This window comes from Strongyloides ratti (genome assembly GCF_001040885.1).
Source record: "Strongyloides ratti genome assembly S_ratti_ED321, chromosome : 2".
NCBI lineage: Eukaryota > Metazoa > Nematoda > Chromadorea > Rhabditida > Strongyloididae > Strongyloides > Strongyloides ratti.
Window position 1 is genome coordinate 13495847 of NC_037308.1, and position 17446 is coordinate 13513292.

General features: G+C 22.8%; 7 protein-coding genes across 7 annotated transcripts; 6 read left to right on the forward strand and 1 right to left on the reverse strand.

Annotated features, from left to right (window-relative positions):
• Window positions 1-340: 340 nt before the first annotated feature.
• Window positions 341-2122, forward strand: SRAE_2000430500 (Sphingomyelin phosphodiesterase; the record flags this gene model as incomplete). Its single annotated transcript, XM_024643159.1, has 2 exons — window positions 341-415; window positions 452-2122. The coding sequence occupies 2 exons, from the start codon at window positions 341-343 to the stop codon at window positions 2120-2122; spliced, it is 1746 nt and encodes a 581-aa protein (XP_024508857.1).
• Window positions 2123-2407: 285 nt separating this feature from the next.
• Window positions 2408-6060, forward strand: SRAE_2000430600 (Guanylate cyclase; the record flags this gene model as incomplete). Its single annotated transcript, XM_024643160.1, has 5 exons — window positions 2408-3070; window positions 3227-3649; window positions 3693-4104; window positions 4189-4210; window positions 4275-6060. The coding sequence occupies 5 exons, from the start codon at window positions 2408-2410 to the stop codon at window positions 6058-6060; spliced, it is 3306 nt and encodes a 1101-aa protein (XP_024508858.1).
• Window positions 6061-6857: 797 nt separating this feature from the next.
• Window positions 6858-8252, forward strand: SRAE_2000430700 (Sulfatase domain and Alkaline phosphatase-like, alpha/beta/alpha domain and Alkaline-phosphatase-like, core domain-containing protein; the record flags this gene model as incomplete). The annotated part of the gene is made up of 2 exons (XM_024643161.1): window positions 6858-7631; window positions 7686-8252. 2 exons carry the CDS (start codon window positions 6858-6860, stop codon window positions 8250-8252), a joined length of 1341 nt encoding a protein of 446 aa, XP_024508859.1.
• A 317-nt stretch (window positions 8253-8569) lies between these two features.
• Window positions 8570-9580, forward strand: SRAE_2000430800 (Glycoprotein-N-acetylgalactosamine 3-beta-galactosyltransferase 1; the record flags this gene model as incomplete). The annotated part of the gene is made up of 2 exons (XM_024643162.1): window positions 8570-8633; window positions 8682-9580. The coding sequence occupies 2 exons, from the start codon at window positions 8570-8572 to the stop codon at window positions 9578-9580; spliced, it is 963 nt and encodes a 320-aa protein (XP_024508860.1).
• A 1391-nt stretch (window positions 9581-10971) lies between these two features.
• On the forward strand, window positions 10972-11823 carry SRAE_2000430900 (7TM GPCR, serpentine receptor class g (Srg) family-containing protein; the record flags this gene model as incomplete). The annotated part of the gene is made up of 2 exons (XM_024643164.1): window positions 10972-11166; window positions 11212-11823. The coding sequence occupies 2 exons, from the start codon at window positions 10972-10974 to the stop codon at window positions 11821-11823; spliced, it is 807 nt and encodes a 268-aa protein (XP_024508861.1).
• A 44-nt stretch (window positions 11824-11867) lies between these two features.
• Window positions 11868-15163, reverse strand: SRAE_2000431000 (Atrial natriuretic peptide receptor 1; the record flags this gene model as incomplete). Its single annotated transcript, XM_024643165.1, has 2 exons — window positions 11868-13226; window positions 13274-15163. 2 exons carry the CDS (start codon window positions 15161-15163, stop codon window positions 11868-11870), a joined length of 3249 nt encoding a protein of 1082 aa, XP_024508862.1.
• An 863-nt stretch (window positions 15164-16026) lies between these two features.
• SRAE_2000431100 (DNA-directed RNA polymerase III subunit Rpc5 family-containing protein) lies at window positions 16027-17433 on the forward strand (the record flags this gene model as incomplete). The annotated part of the gene is made up of 4 exons (XM_024643166.1): window positions 16027-16092; window positions 16131-16154; window positions 16222-17116; window positions 17171-17433. The coding sequence occupies 4 exons, from the start codon at window positions 16027-16029 to the stop codon at window positions 17431-17433; spliced, it is 1248 nt and encodes a 415-aa protein (XP_024508863.1).
• Between the last annotated feature and the right edge of the window lie 13 nt (window positions 17434-17446).

Sequence of the window (17446 nt, forward strand, 5' to 3'; positions counted from 1 at the left end):
ACAAATTTCTAAACTTTATCAATTTACCTGTTTATTTATTTAATTAATACAAATTATATCAAAACTTATTTTTTTAATTTATTCAAGTGTACTATATTATAGTTTTAATTTATAAACCTTAATTTATAAAATTTTACAAAAGTATTTATGTCTTATCTAGTAATATAAAATTTTAAATACTTTAATTGTTGATTTTTAATATTTTAATGTTATAAATTTTTTTCTCAATCAAAACTAATTGAGATACCATTTAATTATTAAAAAAAATGATAAATAGAAGGATTAATAATTATACTGATAAGGAGTTTAAATACAGCAAATTATTATATTAATTACAAAAATGATATTTTATATAACATTTCTTTTTTTTTTAACTTCTACTATTATTAGTAGTAGTATTTACAAACATGAACAGGTAATAATTTAACTATTTTTTTTGTAAAACTTTTAGTTACTTGATTCATTAAAAGAATATATAAAAAATGAAGAAAAAAGTAAAGTTCCTTGTGACATTTGTATGGAAACAATGGCAAATGTAATTGAAATGTCACACAATGAAACAAATGTTAATGACATAGAAAAGTATATTTTAGATAGATGTGTAAAAGAAAATACACAAATTGCAAGTATATGTAAGGGAATGGTTGAAAATTTTACAAATGAGGGTGTTTTTGTTTTAAAACAAACAAAATATACAGCTAACCAGATATGTGGAGCATTTGTTAAAGATTGTGGTGCTACTGATGATCCATTAAATGATATGTGGAAATTTGATATTCCTAATGGAAAACCACCAATTAAAAAATGGCCAAAAATAAATAATCCACAACATACTTTAAGAGTTTTACATTTAACTGATATTCATATTGATCGTGAATATAAAACAGGATCAGAAGCCAATTGTCATACAAAAAATGATAATGATAGAATGCTTTGTTGTAGAGAATATCCATCTACAAATAAAAATAATATTAAAGTTCCAGCTGGGTATTGGGGAACACCATATGATTGTGACATACCATATCGTACTTTTGTCAATGCAATAGAATATATATCAAAAAATGATAAATTTGATTATATTATTGTTACAGGAGATATGGAATCTCATGATATGTGGGCTTATACCAAAGCAAAAACAATGACGAATATTTTAAATATAACATCTATACTTCAAGAATATTTTCCTAATACTCCTATTTATCAAACAACAGGAAATCATGAAGGTGTCCCAATGGATGCTATGGGTCCACATTCTATGGCTGAGTATGCAGAAAGAGGACCAACATGGCTTTATAATACATTTGCTCAAGCATGGAAAAGAGATTTACCAAAAGATACTGAAAGTGGAATAAAATATAGAGGAAGTTATGTAATTAAACCATATACAGGATTAAAAATTATTTCAATTAATACCATATATTGTTCAAAAAATAATCTTTATAATTATATTAATCAAAAAGATCCAGATAATACAATAGCATGGTTAGTTTCAGAATTATTAGAATCAGAAAAAATTGAAGAAAAAGTACATATAATTTCACATATTCCACCTGGTAGTACATATTGTTTAAAAGGATGGTCTTTTAATTTTTATGATATTGTATATCGTTTTGAAAATACAATTGCTGCATTAATTTATGGCCATACACATAAAGATTCTTTTGAAGTATATTATGAAAATAGTGATATTAATAAAAGACCATATCATGTAAATTTTATTGCACCAAGTTTAACAACATATCCCTACAATAATCCAGCATTCAGAGTTTATACAATTGATGGTAATTATGAAGGAAGCTCTTTTACAATTATTGAATCAGAAACATATTATGCAAATATAACAGAAGCTAATGAAAATAATCCTCCTAAATGGAAATTAGAATATAAGCTGAAAGAAGAATTTAAAATGAAAGATCTGTCACCAGAATCATTTCATAATTTAACTAAAATCCTTGAAAATGATATTAATGTTTTTGAAAAATTTTATCTTTATTATAACAGAAATCATAAGTCATGCAAAAGCACATGCCATCAAAACATTGTTTGTGGTTTACGTTCTGCCAGAAGTTATGACAAAACAACATTTTGTCATTATCGGGATAAAAAATTATTAATTAAGTAAATTATTTATGTTACTCTTATAAATAAACATTTAAAATATAAAAAAATATTCATAAACAAAATTAAAATTTGAGATTTGATATTAATCAAGGGTATTTTATTTTAAATGATAAGAAGATTAGATTTATATGGTATATAGTTTCTATTTATGAATGCTTTTAAGAAAATTAAATATTTATGGTGTTAGATTCTTAAATATTAAATTGGATAAGATTTATATTTATTTTAAAACTAAAAAAGTATATATATATATAAGCATTTCTTTTTTAGTTTTATTTTTATTGATATGATTGACAACAAAATTTTTTCATTTTTTATTTTTATTTTTTACTTTAAACTTTTATATTCATCATCTACCACTGAGATTCCTATAGTATTAAGTACAATAATAAATGACAATAAAACAACAAATGTTACAAATAATGATTTAAATAAATCTGAAAATATGTCTAATGTTTTAAGTGGTTCTACCATTAGAAAAGGTAAAGGTAAAATTGTAAGAATTGGACATATTGGGGCATTAAATGCAATGCCAAATGCAGAATTAGTATTAGATATGGCAAGAAAAGAATTATGGAGAGATGGTATTTTAGATGATGAGTTTGATGTTGAGTTAATTAATACACGTGCATGTGGAGAGTCATTTGAAGGTGTTGCAGTTGCTGCTGATATGTTTCATCTTCAAGATGTTAAAGCTTTTATTGGACCATATTGTAATGCAGAAATGGATGCTGTTTCTAAGATGGCTGCATATTGGAATGTCCCTATTATTGGGTATATGGCTGCTTCAAATACATTTTCGGACAAAACAATATACAAAACATTAGCTAGAGTTTCTATTAGAACAACAAATTCTTTAGCATATGCTGTTGCTACAACTTTAAAACATTATAACTGGAAAAATGTTGCTATTGTTACAAATACAGGAGTTGTTGCTCTTGAGAGAACTGTAATAAAAATAAAAAAACAAATTCTATTTTAAATGATAAAATAAAAGAGGAAACTATTATTTTACAAATATAAAAGTAACTATTTTCTTTTAATTTTATCAATTAAAAAAATATAATTTTATATATAAGTATTATAAAAACATTTTATCTTTTAGGTATCATTTGAAGAAAATTTTCATAAACTTGGAATAAATATTTTAAGAAAAATAACCTTTGATGAGAATGCAGATACAAAATTAATCTTAGAATCTGGATTAATGCAAGATATTAAAAATACAGCTCGTATTATTATATGTATTTTTACAAAAACAAGAGATATGACAATAGAATTTATGAAAGCTGTTGTTCAAGCAAAGATGAATACAAATGATTATGTATATATTTTTCCATGGCTTCAGGCAGAAGCTAAAGAACCTCCACCATGGATAGATAAGGAGGGACATATAAATACAAATATTAAAAAAATTTTTTCAAATAGTATTATTGTTGATGATATTAATGGTTTTGATAATACATTAACTACACCTTTTGTTGAAAAAATGGAAAAAAATAATCTTGATATTAATGAACTTGATTTGGTAAGCAAAAAATTGATCAAACTAAAAATCTTACTATTTTTAGTCAAATGTTTATGGTTACATTCATTTGTATGATAGTCTTAAATTATATTCATTAATTGTTCGTTCAATTATGAATAAGACAGGTGGAGATTTCGATCCATTAACAAATGGAAAAAAAATTTGGAATGAAATGAGAAGATTTAGTTTTCCTGGTTTGGTTTCTATTGAAGGAACCTCAGCAGGAAATGTTATCATGGATGATTTAGCAGAACGTGCTGCAAGTTATGGAGCATTTTATATTAATCCTGATAGAGATGATGTTATTAAGATGGTAGAAATGGAACCTGTTTTTGTTAATAATTGTGATGGATTGAAAACAAAATCAGGATGTTATGAGTTAAAAGTTTCTGATATTGTAACAGGATTTTGGCCTAGTCCTGATGGTAAACTTCCTTTTGACATTCCTAATTGTGGTTTTAAGAATGAAAAATGTGATTATACTCTTTATATTGTTATTGGTGTTTTAAGTTTATTAATTATTATTTTTATAATTTTAGGATTATCAATTAGTAGAATACTGTAAGTTTTTCTTCTTATTTTTTACATAAAATTTAATAACTATATATTATATTTTTTTTTAAAGTGAAAATCGTGCATTAGCTAATACACCTTGGAGAATATGGAGAGATGACACAAGAACAATAACAGAAGATGAAATGAAGTCCATGTTATCTATTGGATCATCTAAAACAAAAATATCTAATATGAGTAAATTTGTTAAACACCATGCAGTCATTGGTACAAATACCCATGCATCTTATCATATTTATCCACAGAAGCGTCTTATCACTTTCGCAAGAGAAGATATAAAATTATTAAACCAAATGAAGCTTCTTGTTCATGATAATCTTAATCCATTCTTAGGAATGAGCTTTAATGAAAAAGATGAAATGCTATTATATTGGAAATTTTGTTCAAGAGGTACTGTACAAGATATTATTTATAATGATGATATAAATATTGATAGTAATTTTCATGCAGCTTTTATTCGTGATATAACAGCTGGATTAGAATATATTCATTTATCACCTGTTATATTTCATGGTAGTTTAACACCATGGGCATGTTTAATTGATAGAAATTGGACAGTAAAATTGACAGATTATACTATAGCAAGCCTTGTTGAAAAATGGACTAAACTTTCTATGATTGATCCTGAAGCAATAAAAGATGGTGAAAATAAAGCTGCAGCAACTCAAAAAAGTTATGTATTATATTGTTCTCCAGAAACATTAAAAACATCAGAAACTAATAAAAGAAAAAATAATGAAAGTGATTGGGTAAAACAAAGTGGAAGTAGAAAACAAGCATCAGATATTTATTCATTTGGTATTGTAATGTATGAAATTTTATATAGATCATTACCATTTTCTGATACATTAAATGTAGATGAATTAATTGATGGAAATAAATTAGGAAATGCTAATATTAAACCATCAATTCAAGATAGAAGTAAAATTCATCCTGATCTTTGTGCATTACTTCTTGATTGTTGGAATATTAATCCAGAAGTACGACCAAGTATTAAACGTGTCCGTCTTAATACAGAACATTATTTAAAAGTAAAAGGTTCACTTGTTGATCAGATGATGAGAGTTATGGAACAATATGCTAACAATCTTGAAAAATTAGTTCAAGAAAGAACTGGTATGTTAGAGGAAGCAAATATTAGAGCTGATAAATTATTATCACAATTACTTCCATCATATATAGCTAATGAATTAAAAATGGGAAAAAGTGTTCCTCCAAAATTATTTGAACAGGCATCTGTTATGTTTAGTGATATTGTTGGTTTCACTAAAATTTGTAGTTCCTCATCACCATTAGAAGTGGTAAATTTTTTAAATAGTGTTTATACTGGTTTTGATGATATTATCAATAAACATGATGCTTATAAAGTAGAAACAATTGGTGATGCATATATGGTTGTATCTGGTATACCTCAAGAAAATGGTGTTAATCATTTAGCTAATTTAGCTGATGTAACATTATGTATGATGGAATTTTTACAAACATATATTATACCACATAAAAAAAATGAAAAATTAAGGATAAGACTTGGTATTCATTGTGGACCAGTAGCAGCTGGTGTTGTTGGTTTAACAGCTCCAAGATATTGTTTATTTGGTGATACTGTTAATACAGCAAGTCGTATGGAAAGTACAGGTTTACCAGAACAAATACAAATAAGTACATTTTTTAATGATAGACTTAATAAACATTTTCCTGAATTTGATACATCATTAAGAGGACCAGTATTAGTTAAAGGTAAAGGTGAAATTAATACATATTGGTTAGAAGGTAAAAATGGTAGAAGTATAACAGCACCAATACCAGTAGAACTTCAAAATCAATTTGGTAAGATATGAAGAATAATCAAAAATGACATTGAAATTCTTAAATTTACTTATCATATTTTATATATATACACCAGACAATCAAATTATCTTTATAGTAATTTTTATAGTGTCTATAAAAGGGTGTCAAAAAAAAAAGAAAATGTCATTTCTTAATTAATTATGTCCTTGATTAACATTGTAATCTAAAAGAAAAAATTATTTTCAATTTTCTTTCTGTTATTTCTTTCAATTAAATACATAAAAAAGTATCAGTTTTAGTATAAAAAAATGTAACTGTTAACATTTTTTTATATAATAAAATATATGACCTCTTATTTACCTCTGTAAACATGTTTTATTAATAAAATATTATAAATAACAAAATTTTGTATTATTCATATCCTATATAATAAATATTTAAAAAAAAAAATAAAATAATGACAAAAATGTAACTAAGTATAAATTTTTATTACTTCATTAAACGTTTTAAATATTAATATTAAGTAGTATTAAAAAAAGAAAAAAAATATACAAACACGTTTATATATTTTTTTTATTGTTACATAAAACATAATGTTATTAAAAATAAAATTGTCTTTTTTTTTTTATAAATTTTCTCTTATTAATTCTATTATTTTTAATGAATAATTTACAAGATTTTAATATAATATTTATTATAGTTTCATATGTAAAGTGTTATTTTAAAATAAAAATATTTTATAAAAGTAAACTCTATTATGGATAAAAAATTTTTATTATTTTATTTTATTATAATTATAAAAATATTAAATGGAATTGTACAAAAAAAACCTAATATTCTTTTTATTATGGCTGATGATTTAGGTTTTAGTGATGTTGATTGGAAAGATTATTCTCTTCATACACCAAATTTAAGATTTTTAGCACATTCTCAAAATAGTGTTTTATTTTCTAATTCATATGTTAATCAATTATGTACACCAACAAGATCAGCTTTTATGACTGGTTATTATCCTTTTAAAATTGGTACAGCAGATGGAGTATTTCTTCATATGGAACCAGCTGGTGTTTCAACAAAATTTAGGTTTCTTCCTGAAAATTTATCAGAATTAGGATATAAAAATTATCTTATTGGTAAATGGCATTTAGGTTATTGTAAAAGAGAATACCTTCCAACATATCGTGGATTTGATTATTTTTATGGTTTTTATGGTCCACAGGAAGGATATTTTAATCATAGTATAGATTATTATAAAAAACAACCTTTTGGTATTGTTAAAGGTTTAGATTTATTTAGAGAACGTGGTCATGGAATGGGATCAGCTGACTATACTAAAGATGGTATCTATTCAACAGACCTATTTTTAGATGAAAGTATAAAAATACTTAATAAACATAATACAAGTAATCCTTTTTTTCTTTTTCTTTCATTTCAATCAGTTCATCCACCACTTCAAGCACCACCAAAACATTTAAAATATTGTTTAAAATATAAAAATAATTCTAATAGAATGACATATTGTGCAATGTTAAGTAGTATGGATGATGCTATTGGAAATTTAGTTAAATATTTAAAATATAAAAATTTATACCAAAATACAATAATAATTTTTACAAGTGATGTAAGATTTATATATATATATACTTTTTTTTATAAATTATTTTTATTTTTTTAGAATGGTGGTTCAGTACAATGGGGTGGTAGAAATACACCATTACGTGGAGAAAAAGATTCATTATGGGAGGGAGGAACTAAAACAAATACATTTATTCATTCTCCTAGATATATTAAAAAATTTACCATAAGAAATGAACTTTTTCATGTTGTTGATTGGCACTCAACAATAATTGGAATGACAGGAGCAAATATTCGAAGTTATGGTGATGGAATAAATCAATGGAATAGTATAATAAATAGTAAATCAAATAATAATATTGAAAGAACATCATTTATTTATAATATTGCTAAAGGTCAATCTGCAATGCGTATAGGAATATTTAAAATAATTTTTGAAGGTGATCCTTTTATTAAACCAAAAAAAGGAAAAGTTTGGTTATTTAATTTAGAAGATGATCCTAATGAGAGAAAAGATCTTTCAAAAACACATAGAACAATCGTTAATGTTTTAATGATAAAACTTGGAGAATTTATACGCAAAGCTGTTCCTACAGTTAGAAAACCATCATCAATTATAGGGCATCCAAAATATTTTAACGGGTCATATAGTTCATACTGGTGTTGAAGAAAAAAAAACTTTTTTTTTTCTTATAACAAAATTTTTAAAAAGGTTAATACCAATTTTAAATGTTACAAAAATTTGTTTTAAAGTATTGTTATAAAAATTTTAACATAATATAACATTTAAAAAAAATTTTTTTATAAAGATATAACTTTTATATAAAGGTCATTTTATATAATTTTCTAGTAAAAATAGATTTTTAAAAAAAAAGTTCTTATATACATTTATTATATTATAGAATGGAAAAATTTGTTAATAAATTTTTTATATGTTTAATTTATATTTATTTAATTATTTTAAATGAAAGTAAAGGTAATTATATGAATAATACATTTTATAATGTAAAGGATTATCTTAAATTTCAAAAATCATATGACAATTCTGGTAAGTAATATATAATAAATTTTTTTAATTTAAATAAATTTGTAATAGTTTTTGAAAATTTATCAAATGAACTAATGAAATCAATTAAAATTTTTTGTATTATTTTAACAACACCAAAAAATAAAAATTCAAAATGTCTTCATCAAAAAAATACATGGTTAAAAAAATGTAATAATTATATTTTTGCTTCTTCTATAGAAGATAAAACATTACCATCTATAAAATCATATCCAAAAGATGAATATAAATATTCATATGGAAAAATAAAAAATACATTAAAATGGGTGTGGACAAATTATAAAGATGAGTATGATTATATTTTAAAAGCAGATGATGATACATATTTTGTAATGGAAAATTTAAGAGCATATCTTATAAATCAAAATTCAAGTGAAGATGCATATTTTGGTTTTAGAATATATAATCCACCAGGAGATATAAAAAAAGCATATATACAAGGAGGAAGTGGATATATATTTAGTAAAAAAACGTTTAATATATTAGTTGAAAATGGTTTAGATAATAAAAAATATTGTTGTCAAAGAGATGATATGTATGACGACATGGAAATTGGAAGATGTTTATTTAGAATGGGTATTAATTCTACTTTTTTAGTTGATAATAAAAATAAAGTTTTATTTAATCCACGTGAAACAGTATCTACTGTTAGTGAACGTCAAAATATTGAAAATGAATTTCAAAGATTTTCTTTAATTCATCTTAGACAAGGTCTTAATACAATTGGAGATTTTCCAATATCATTTCATCGTGTCTCTGGAGATTTTATGTACTTATTTGAATATTTATTTTACCATGCTGAAATTATTGGAATGAAATCTCGTCTTTTTAGAATGGAAGATAATGACAATCATAATAATAAAATTAAAGTACGTGAAAGAATAAGATTAATTAAAGCATTTTCAAATTACAATTATAAGAAATTATGATTAAAAAAAAATTTGTAAAAAATTTAATAATAAAAAAAATTCAATATTTTTATATATTATATTTTAAGTATTTTTATATTTTTCTATAGTAAAAAAAATAATAAATTTATTTAATTTTAAAAAAATATTATTATTTTCAATAAACAGTGTTATAAAAAATTTCTATAAAATTAACATTGAATTAGAATTTGATCAACAATATTTTAATTTTTTTTTTTGTCTCCTGATTGTATATGATTATTTTGAAATAAAGTTTACTTTTTGTGAAATTTGATAAATTATTTAAATATTAATGTAATATGTTATTATCAATTGTTTTTATATTTAAAATGATTATACTGTAGAAATTTAAAAAACTTGAAAATTATTATTAAAATATTTTTAACTTAATTTTTTTAAATACAGTTTTAAACAATATAAGTTAATTTTATAATTATCAAAAAAAAAAAATTTTTTTTCATATTTTTAATATTACTTTTATCACAACTTTTTTTCAATGTAATTTTTTTTGACTAACAAAATATAGTCATTTTATTAATAATCTAAGTATATGCAAAATGAAACAAATTAATGTTAATTATTTGATAAAGATATTTCATTTATGTACATTAAATTTTTATCATTTATAGTTATTAAAAAATTTATAATGATATATTTATAATAAACTTTAAAATTACATTCCATTCATTTTGCCCCATGAATTTAAGTATAATTTTTTGATATTTTCAATGTAATGGAAGTAAATGTTAGTTTTGCTTTCATTATTACAGACATCTAAAATGGCAATTATTATTTTTAATTATGTTCAATGTATTTAATTTACATAAATATAATTTTAAAACATTTGTTCTAAAAAATAATTCATCTCATTATGGTATTAAATAGTTAGCAAAAACTTTTTATGCATATTATATTAATTAGCAATATATAATAAATTAAATCTCTAAAGAAAAGATCTCATATATATACATATTTATATTTTAATCATTTTTTTTGTTACTTCATTATATAATATAATTTATTTATCATCACTATATATAACATTAGCTTATTTTTAAACTTTTTAGATTTTGATTGGAATATAATTTAATTAAATTACCATATTTTAATAAAAAGAAAAGACTGAAAAAAAAATCAACAAATGCAAAGATTAAAAAATGAAAAAAGCTGATAATTTAATTAATAGTTTAACAGAAAAAGTTCATTTACTTTCTTTAAATATGGAACTATCAACAATGATAATTCAAATCATTTTTTCTTTTTTTACAAATATTGTTTATATATGGATTATTTATTTAATTATTGAAAATAAAAAAAAAATGAATGAATTAAATATGTCATTCTTGAATGGTGATATTATATATAAAATTATTAATATAGCTTTTCATTCTATGTATTTATTTTATCATTGTATTTGTTTTTATGAACCATTTACTTCATTAGCAGATACATTTAATGAACCTTCATATTTGTTAAGTTTTTTTGTTGGAATTTTACATTATTTATCTTATTGTCAATTTATTTTTTCAACTTATTTATCATTTACAAGATTTATTTTGGTATTTTTTAATAGCTCTGGATCAAGGGTAAGTTTGATAGAAATTAATTTTTTTTACTCTATATTATTAAAGATTTTAAAAAGAACTTTTTATCCTGTTATTTTATCACTTTTTATTATAAGCATGTCTCCACTTTGGCCTGTAATATCATCTAAAGCTCAATTTCAAAGAATAAATAGTCTTTATACAAATGGACATAACTTATCAATTTTGGTAAATAATAAAGATAATTGGATACATGACTATTCATATAATACAAATTCATTTATCTATTATTCTATTTGTTTTTTATCAACAATAATTTTCAATTTGTTTTCAATATATCATTTAATATCTAATAATTGTTATAAAGATAGTATTACTTATGCTAATGTAAAAGAGAAATATGAAAATAAATATATGTTAGCTTACTCATTAATTTTAACATTATGTCAATTATTTTTTATTATTTATTATTGGGAATGGAATATATCATTACAAAATACAAATGATTTAAGTTTATTTTATATTTTGTTCAAATTTAGCATATTTTTTGTTCATTTTACATTTGTTATCAATTTGTATTCATTTATAATTTTAACAAAACCATTGAGAAATTTAATGATTGAATGTTTTAAGTGTAAAAAAGAAGTTGAATTAAATAGAACTATTATTGCATCAAGTTTTAATGCAAGAACAATATAAATAAAATATTTTATTAATTTTCTTTACATATAAAAAAATTTATTTTATGAATCATTGTTATTTTTTGTATCATTTTCAATAAAAGCAATATTTGAATATTTAGTACTATCTGTAATTCCATTTAACCAAAATGTTGTCATAACACCTTTTCCTTTTATAATAACACTTCCACGTTCTTCTAATTGAAATCCTCCAATTTCAAGTAATAGTTTATAATATGATTCTGATATATGAATTCTTCCTGGTCTACCATTACTTTCCATTCTACTGGCTGTATTTACAGTATCACCAAATAAACAATACCTTGGCATAGATAAACCAACTACTCCAGCAACACATGGACCAGAATTACAACCAACTCTAACATTTATTTTTTCATCTAATAAATGAGGAATTTTAAATTCATTACAAATATCCATAAAACCTAATGATAATAATGCTATTTCTTTACCATGTTTAATACCATTAGGAATTGGAAGACCAGAGACACATAAATAACCATCACCAATAGTTTCAACTTTATAAACATCTAATGATTCAATTATACTATCAAATTTTGTAAATAATTCATTAACAAGATTAATAACTTGTAATGGAGAACATTTTGATGATAAAATTGTAAATTTTACAACATCAGCAAAAAATACAGTAACTGAATCAAATGTTTCAGGTTGAACAGATTTTCCTAATTTTAAATTTTCTGCCACAGCAACTGGTAACATTTTTTTTAATAAAATATCACTTTTTTTTTGTTCTTCTAAAACTTCTTCTGTCCTATTATTTACCTCTTCACGTAAAGTTATAGCATAATTTTCTAATATAGAAAAAACATGATCCATAAGATTTTTCTTTTTTTTTTCTCCCATAGCAGTTACAATTCTTTTAATATTTTTTATTTCAGGACGATCTTGTGGTCTTTCATTCCAACAATCTTTTATAAGTATTAAAAAAGCTGAATTTATTTCAATATTTTGATGAGGAATAATTTCAGGTCTATTTGGTGGTGATGATCCTCGTTTAACAAGATATATTATTTCATCTATATAATCATCTTTCATTTCAATACCCCAAGGAGTAGTTTTTCCAATTATTTCACTACATATAATAGCAAAACTATAAATGTCACCTTGTATACTTCCTAAATAATCTTCATTTCTAATATGTTCAGGAGCCATCCAAAGTCTTTTTTCATTATTAATTTCTTCTCTTATTCTTGTATCTTTTGAATTAAAATTACTTATTTTAACTTGCCATCTATCAGTTATTAAACAATTTTTTGATGTTAATTGTCCATGAAATTTAATAAAACTATTATGAATAAAATTGATACCTTCAATAATGTCATTTATTAAACACATAAGAAAAAATAAATCAAATATTGGGTTATCTGTTTGAAGAATATCCTTAAAAAAAATAATTATAATAATATTAATAAAAAAAAAAGACATACAAAGATATTTCCTCTTGTACAATATTTCCAAATAGATAAAGTTACACTACTATCAATAGACATTCCATAAAATTTATTAATATTTGAATGATTTAATAAAAATATTTCTGTTAATTCTTTCATATCATCAGTATTTTCAAAAAATAAAACATTATGTTTTTCAGCAACAACTAATACTGATTCATAATAAACATACATAAATCTGTCACTATCTACTTTATTAGTAATATTTTTACTAGATTTAGATGTTTTTCCTGATTGAAAAGAATAAAATGATTGAGTTGTATTAATATCAATATTTTCTTTTTTTTCTAATTTATAACTTTCTATTCTCCATTGTGTTAATGCTATATATGCGTTTTTACGAATTTTGTATATTATATAAATTATAACTAGTAGTATAAGTATTATTATAATTATAATTAAAATAATAACAATAATTGATATTGTAAGATAATCTTTAAAATAATTTATTGGACATTTATTTTCATTATATCCACAATATGGTTCATTTGAAGGTTTTTCAAAATCCCAATTTTCAAACATTACATTAGTTAAATCTGGTAACATATCTATTTTATCAAAAATAAATTGATCATAAAAAGTATAATTTATATAAGATATTTCATGTTCATCTTTATCAAGTCCTTTAACTATAAAACTTGATAAACGAACACAATCTTGGTTATATCTCATTAAATTACCAATTCCAACAACTGTTCTATTACAAAATTCTCTTAGAAGTGTAAAATTTTTATTAACTTTTTCTTCACCATATGTTTCAATTGAAGCATTTAATAAGATAGCCCATAAATAAATAACATCATAAAGAAAGATGGCATATGTTGATATACCTGTTCGATTGGAAGATGTAGTACAATAATCACAATAAAATGGCCAATTTTTAATTTCATTTAATATTGTTTCAGTAAGTTTACTTGTTGCTAATTGATCTAAATTTAAATCAATAACAAACATTCTTTTCGCCATTTCAAATGCATCATTATCACGACCATCATTTGTCTCAGATAAATCTTTATAAAAAAGAATTGGATTATCATTTGAATCAAATTTACTATTCATAAAACCACGTCTTCTAAGTTCCATATTAATATGTACCCATTCATTATTATTATAACCATTATCATATAAATATAATAAAAATTCTCTTTTCCAATCATCTCTATCAAAACATGATATAATTATTCTTGAATATGGTTTTGTTACTTCCATAAAATTGTCAAAATTAGTTTTTGTTGGTGGAGAGCTAGTTATCAAAGAAAATCTTAAATTTCCTTGTGGAAAATAATTATCCATAATAATTGTAAAGTCTGCAAACATCCTACTACAACGTTTATCCTCAGCTGGAACAATAAGATAAGCAATATCTGTCCAATTATTAATTTTAAGAAAGTCAATAGTTGCAAAAGATAAAGAATAATATGTTGTTAATGCAGAAAAAACATTTGGAAATCTTTGAGAATTTGAAATCTGTGATCCACCAACAAAACCCCAAACAAAAAGTAAAGTATTATATATTCTTGTAACATATGAAGATTTAACTATTGATGGTATACATGAAGGACCAAAAATAAAATCTACATTATAAACCTCTGATAAAATATATGATTGACCTGATGAGTTACTTTCAAAACAGTTGTCGAATTTCCAGTAAAATGATAAATTAGCAGAACTTGGTAATAATTGTTCTTGCTTAATTCTATCTAAAGCCATTGATACAACTCCAGCTGATTTTTCAAAACCAATATTATCTTCATAATACTTATTTTTATTGTTAAATAAAAATCCAAGTCTATAATCTCTTCCATTAATATTTATTAAATAAAAGAAAAATATAACATAAAATAACAAAAAAATTAAAAATTTCATTATGATATAATTAAAAATGTTTTTGGCATTTTATAAAAATGGAATGAAACCAAAATATATTAACAATAAGTGGTTTCTGTTTAGTTTATTATTACAGTCATTTTTTGATAAACATAAGTTTTTTTGAAACCTTTAAATTAAAACTTTTTTTAGTATTTTTTATTTTTTGATACATATTCTGTTTTTTTTTAAGCAACACAATAATTTATTTAAAATTCAGTTTAAAAAAAATTATGTTTTCAAGTGTTTACAGTAGAAAAGTTTTCTTATTATAAAATTTTCTATTTTAAAATTAAAAAACAATATAGAAAAGATGTTTCCTTTTAAATTCAAGAATTGGTTTGAAAAAAGATATAAATTTTTCTAGAGAATTCAATTAAAATGCCTTGAACAATATTTAATTTCTCTTGGAATTTTATATGTTATCTCACATAATTATCTTAAAATTTTTAAAAAGTATTTTATAGCTCATATGAAAATTTTTTAAAGCATGTCTTAGAATTTATTGAATTTCAAAAGATTTGAAAAAAAAGGTTGAAAATCTAAAGAGTAACTCAGAATGATAAAATCACAATTTACTAACAAAAATTAAAACTACTAATCATGTATTGAAAAAAATGAGAAGAAACTCAATTTAATTAAATCATTTAAACTCATTGGAATTACTTGACAAATTTTAAGAATACACAAGTGTATTTTACCATCTAAAATGGTAATGATAAATAATGGTATCAAAAGATATTTGAATCTACTTCGTAATAAGATAAAAAATTGGAATAATGTTTGACGTTATTTTAAACATTTTTAAATATTACAAAAAAAATTAAAATTTTATTTATTTATTTTGAAAACAACTGTTAAAAATGGCATCTTATGGGAATTCTAATGTTGATGCATCAAGTAATATTGAAACTGCATTTCTATTTAAGGTATTTTAAAAGTTTATATTTTTAAAATTGTTTTTTAGATGTTTAGTGATAATGATATTTATGTATGTGAAAATGATGAAACAGTTGAAAAAGAGGTAAAAAGATATTTATATATATATTATTTTTAAGATTCCTATAATTCTTGGAAAACCACCATCAGATTTGTATCGTGTACAATTTCCAAAGGCCAATTTACCTTTACAAAAATGTGATGCAAGGCATAAAAGAAATGTAGGTATTTTAGAAATTAATTTTGATCCTACAGATTTATATGAATTTATTGAAGTCAATGATAGAGAAACATTTGTTTATAAAGGTGTAAAAAATAATGATCATAGAGTTATGAATCATGCTGTTAGTTGTTTTAAAGATGGTAAAATGTTTCTTTTACCTTTAGATGGTATATATGAAATGAAAAGACTTATAAAAAGTGAAGAACAGTTAAATGCAGCAGCTGTTAATAATACGATTCAAGATGATACAAAAGAATTAAATACTGTAAGAGTTAAATTTGCACGATCTGAAACAGAGGCACAAAAAAGGCGTAAAGAAGAAAGTTCTTTATACAAACAACAACAGGCTGAAAAAGATCCTTGGGTTATCATGAATGTTAAAACAACAAATAAATCTTCAATTTTACCAAGTGGAGTAAATTGTAAAGAACTTCATTTACAAGCTTTGAAAAAAAAAGAAATAGTTTTAAATTCACGAACAGCTGAAGTTAATGCTGAAGAGTTAGCAAAAAGTGGAAAAAATATATTAAATTTACATTTGGATGATCTTAATTTTCAAGATCGTATTAAACTTTTGTTCCTTAAGGCATCTGTTTTGAGGCATTCTGAATTAAAACAATTGACATCATTTGACAAAGAAGATGTAACAGAGGACGACTTTATTACAATAGTAAGAAAATATGCAACATTGTGTTGTGGTGTTTGGACAGTAAGAGGAGAATTTATATATACAACTGAATATATGAAAAAACCAAGACATGGAACAAAATTAGCTCCAAGTACAGTAGCAGGTATTCTTAAACTTCGTTTAGATATTCATAATTTTGGTTTATGTTTACTTCAAGCAAAAAAAAATCTTACTCGTGGTATAATTAAGACATTATTTAATGTTTCTATTGATGAGGCAGAAGAGATTCTATCAACGTATGCTGTTAAAACAAAAAAAACATGGAAATTGAAAGTTGATGAAGATTTAGAATTTTTAAGAAATCCAAAGTATAGAAAGATAATTGAGGATGAAGACAATTATCTTTGTAATTGGTTTGAAAATAAATTAGCTGAAGATAGGCCTGATGTCTTGGTAAACCTGCCAAATGTTTGTTATTAATTTTGTTTTGTAT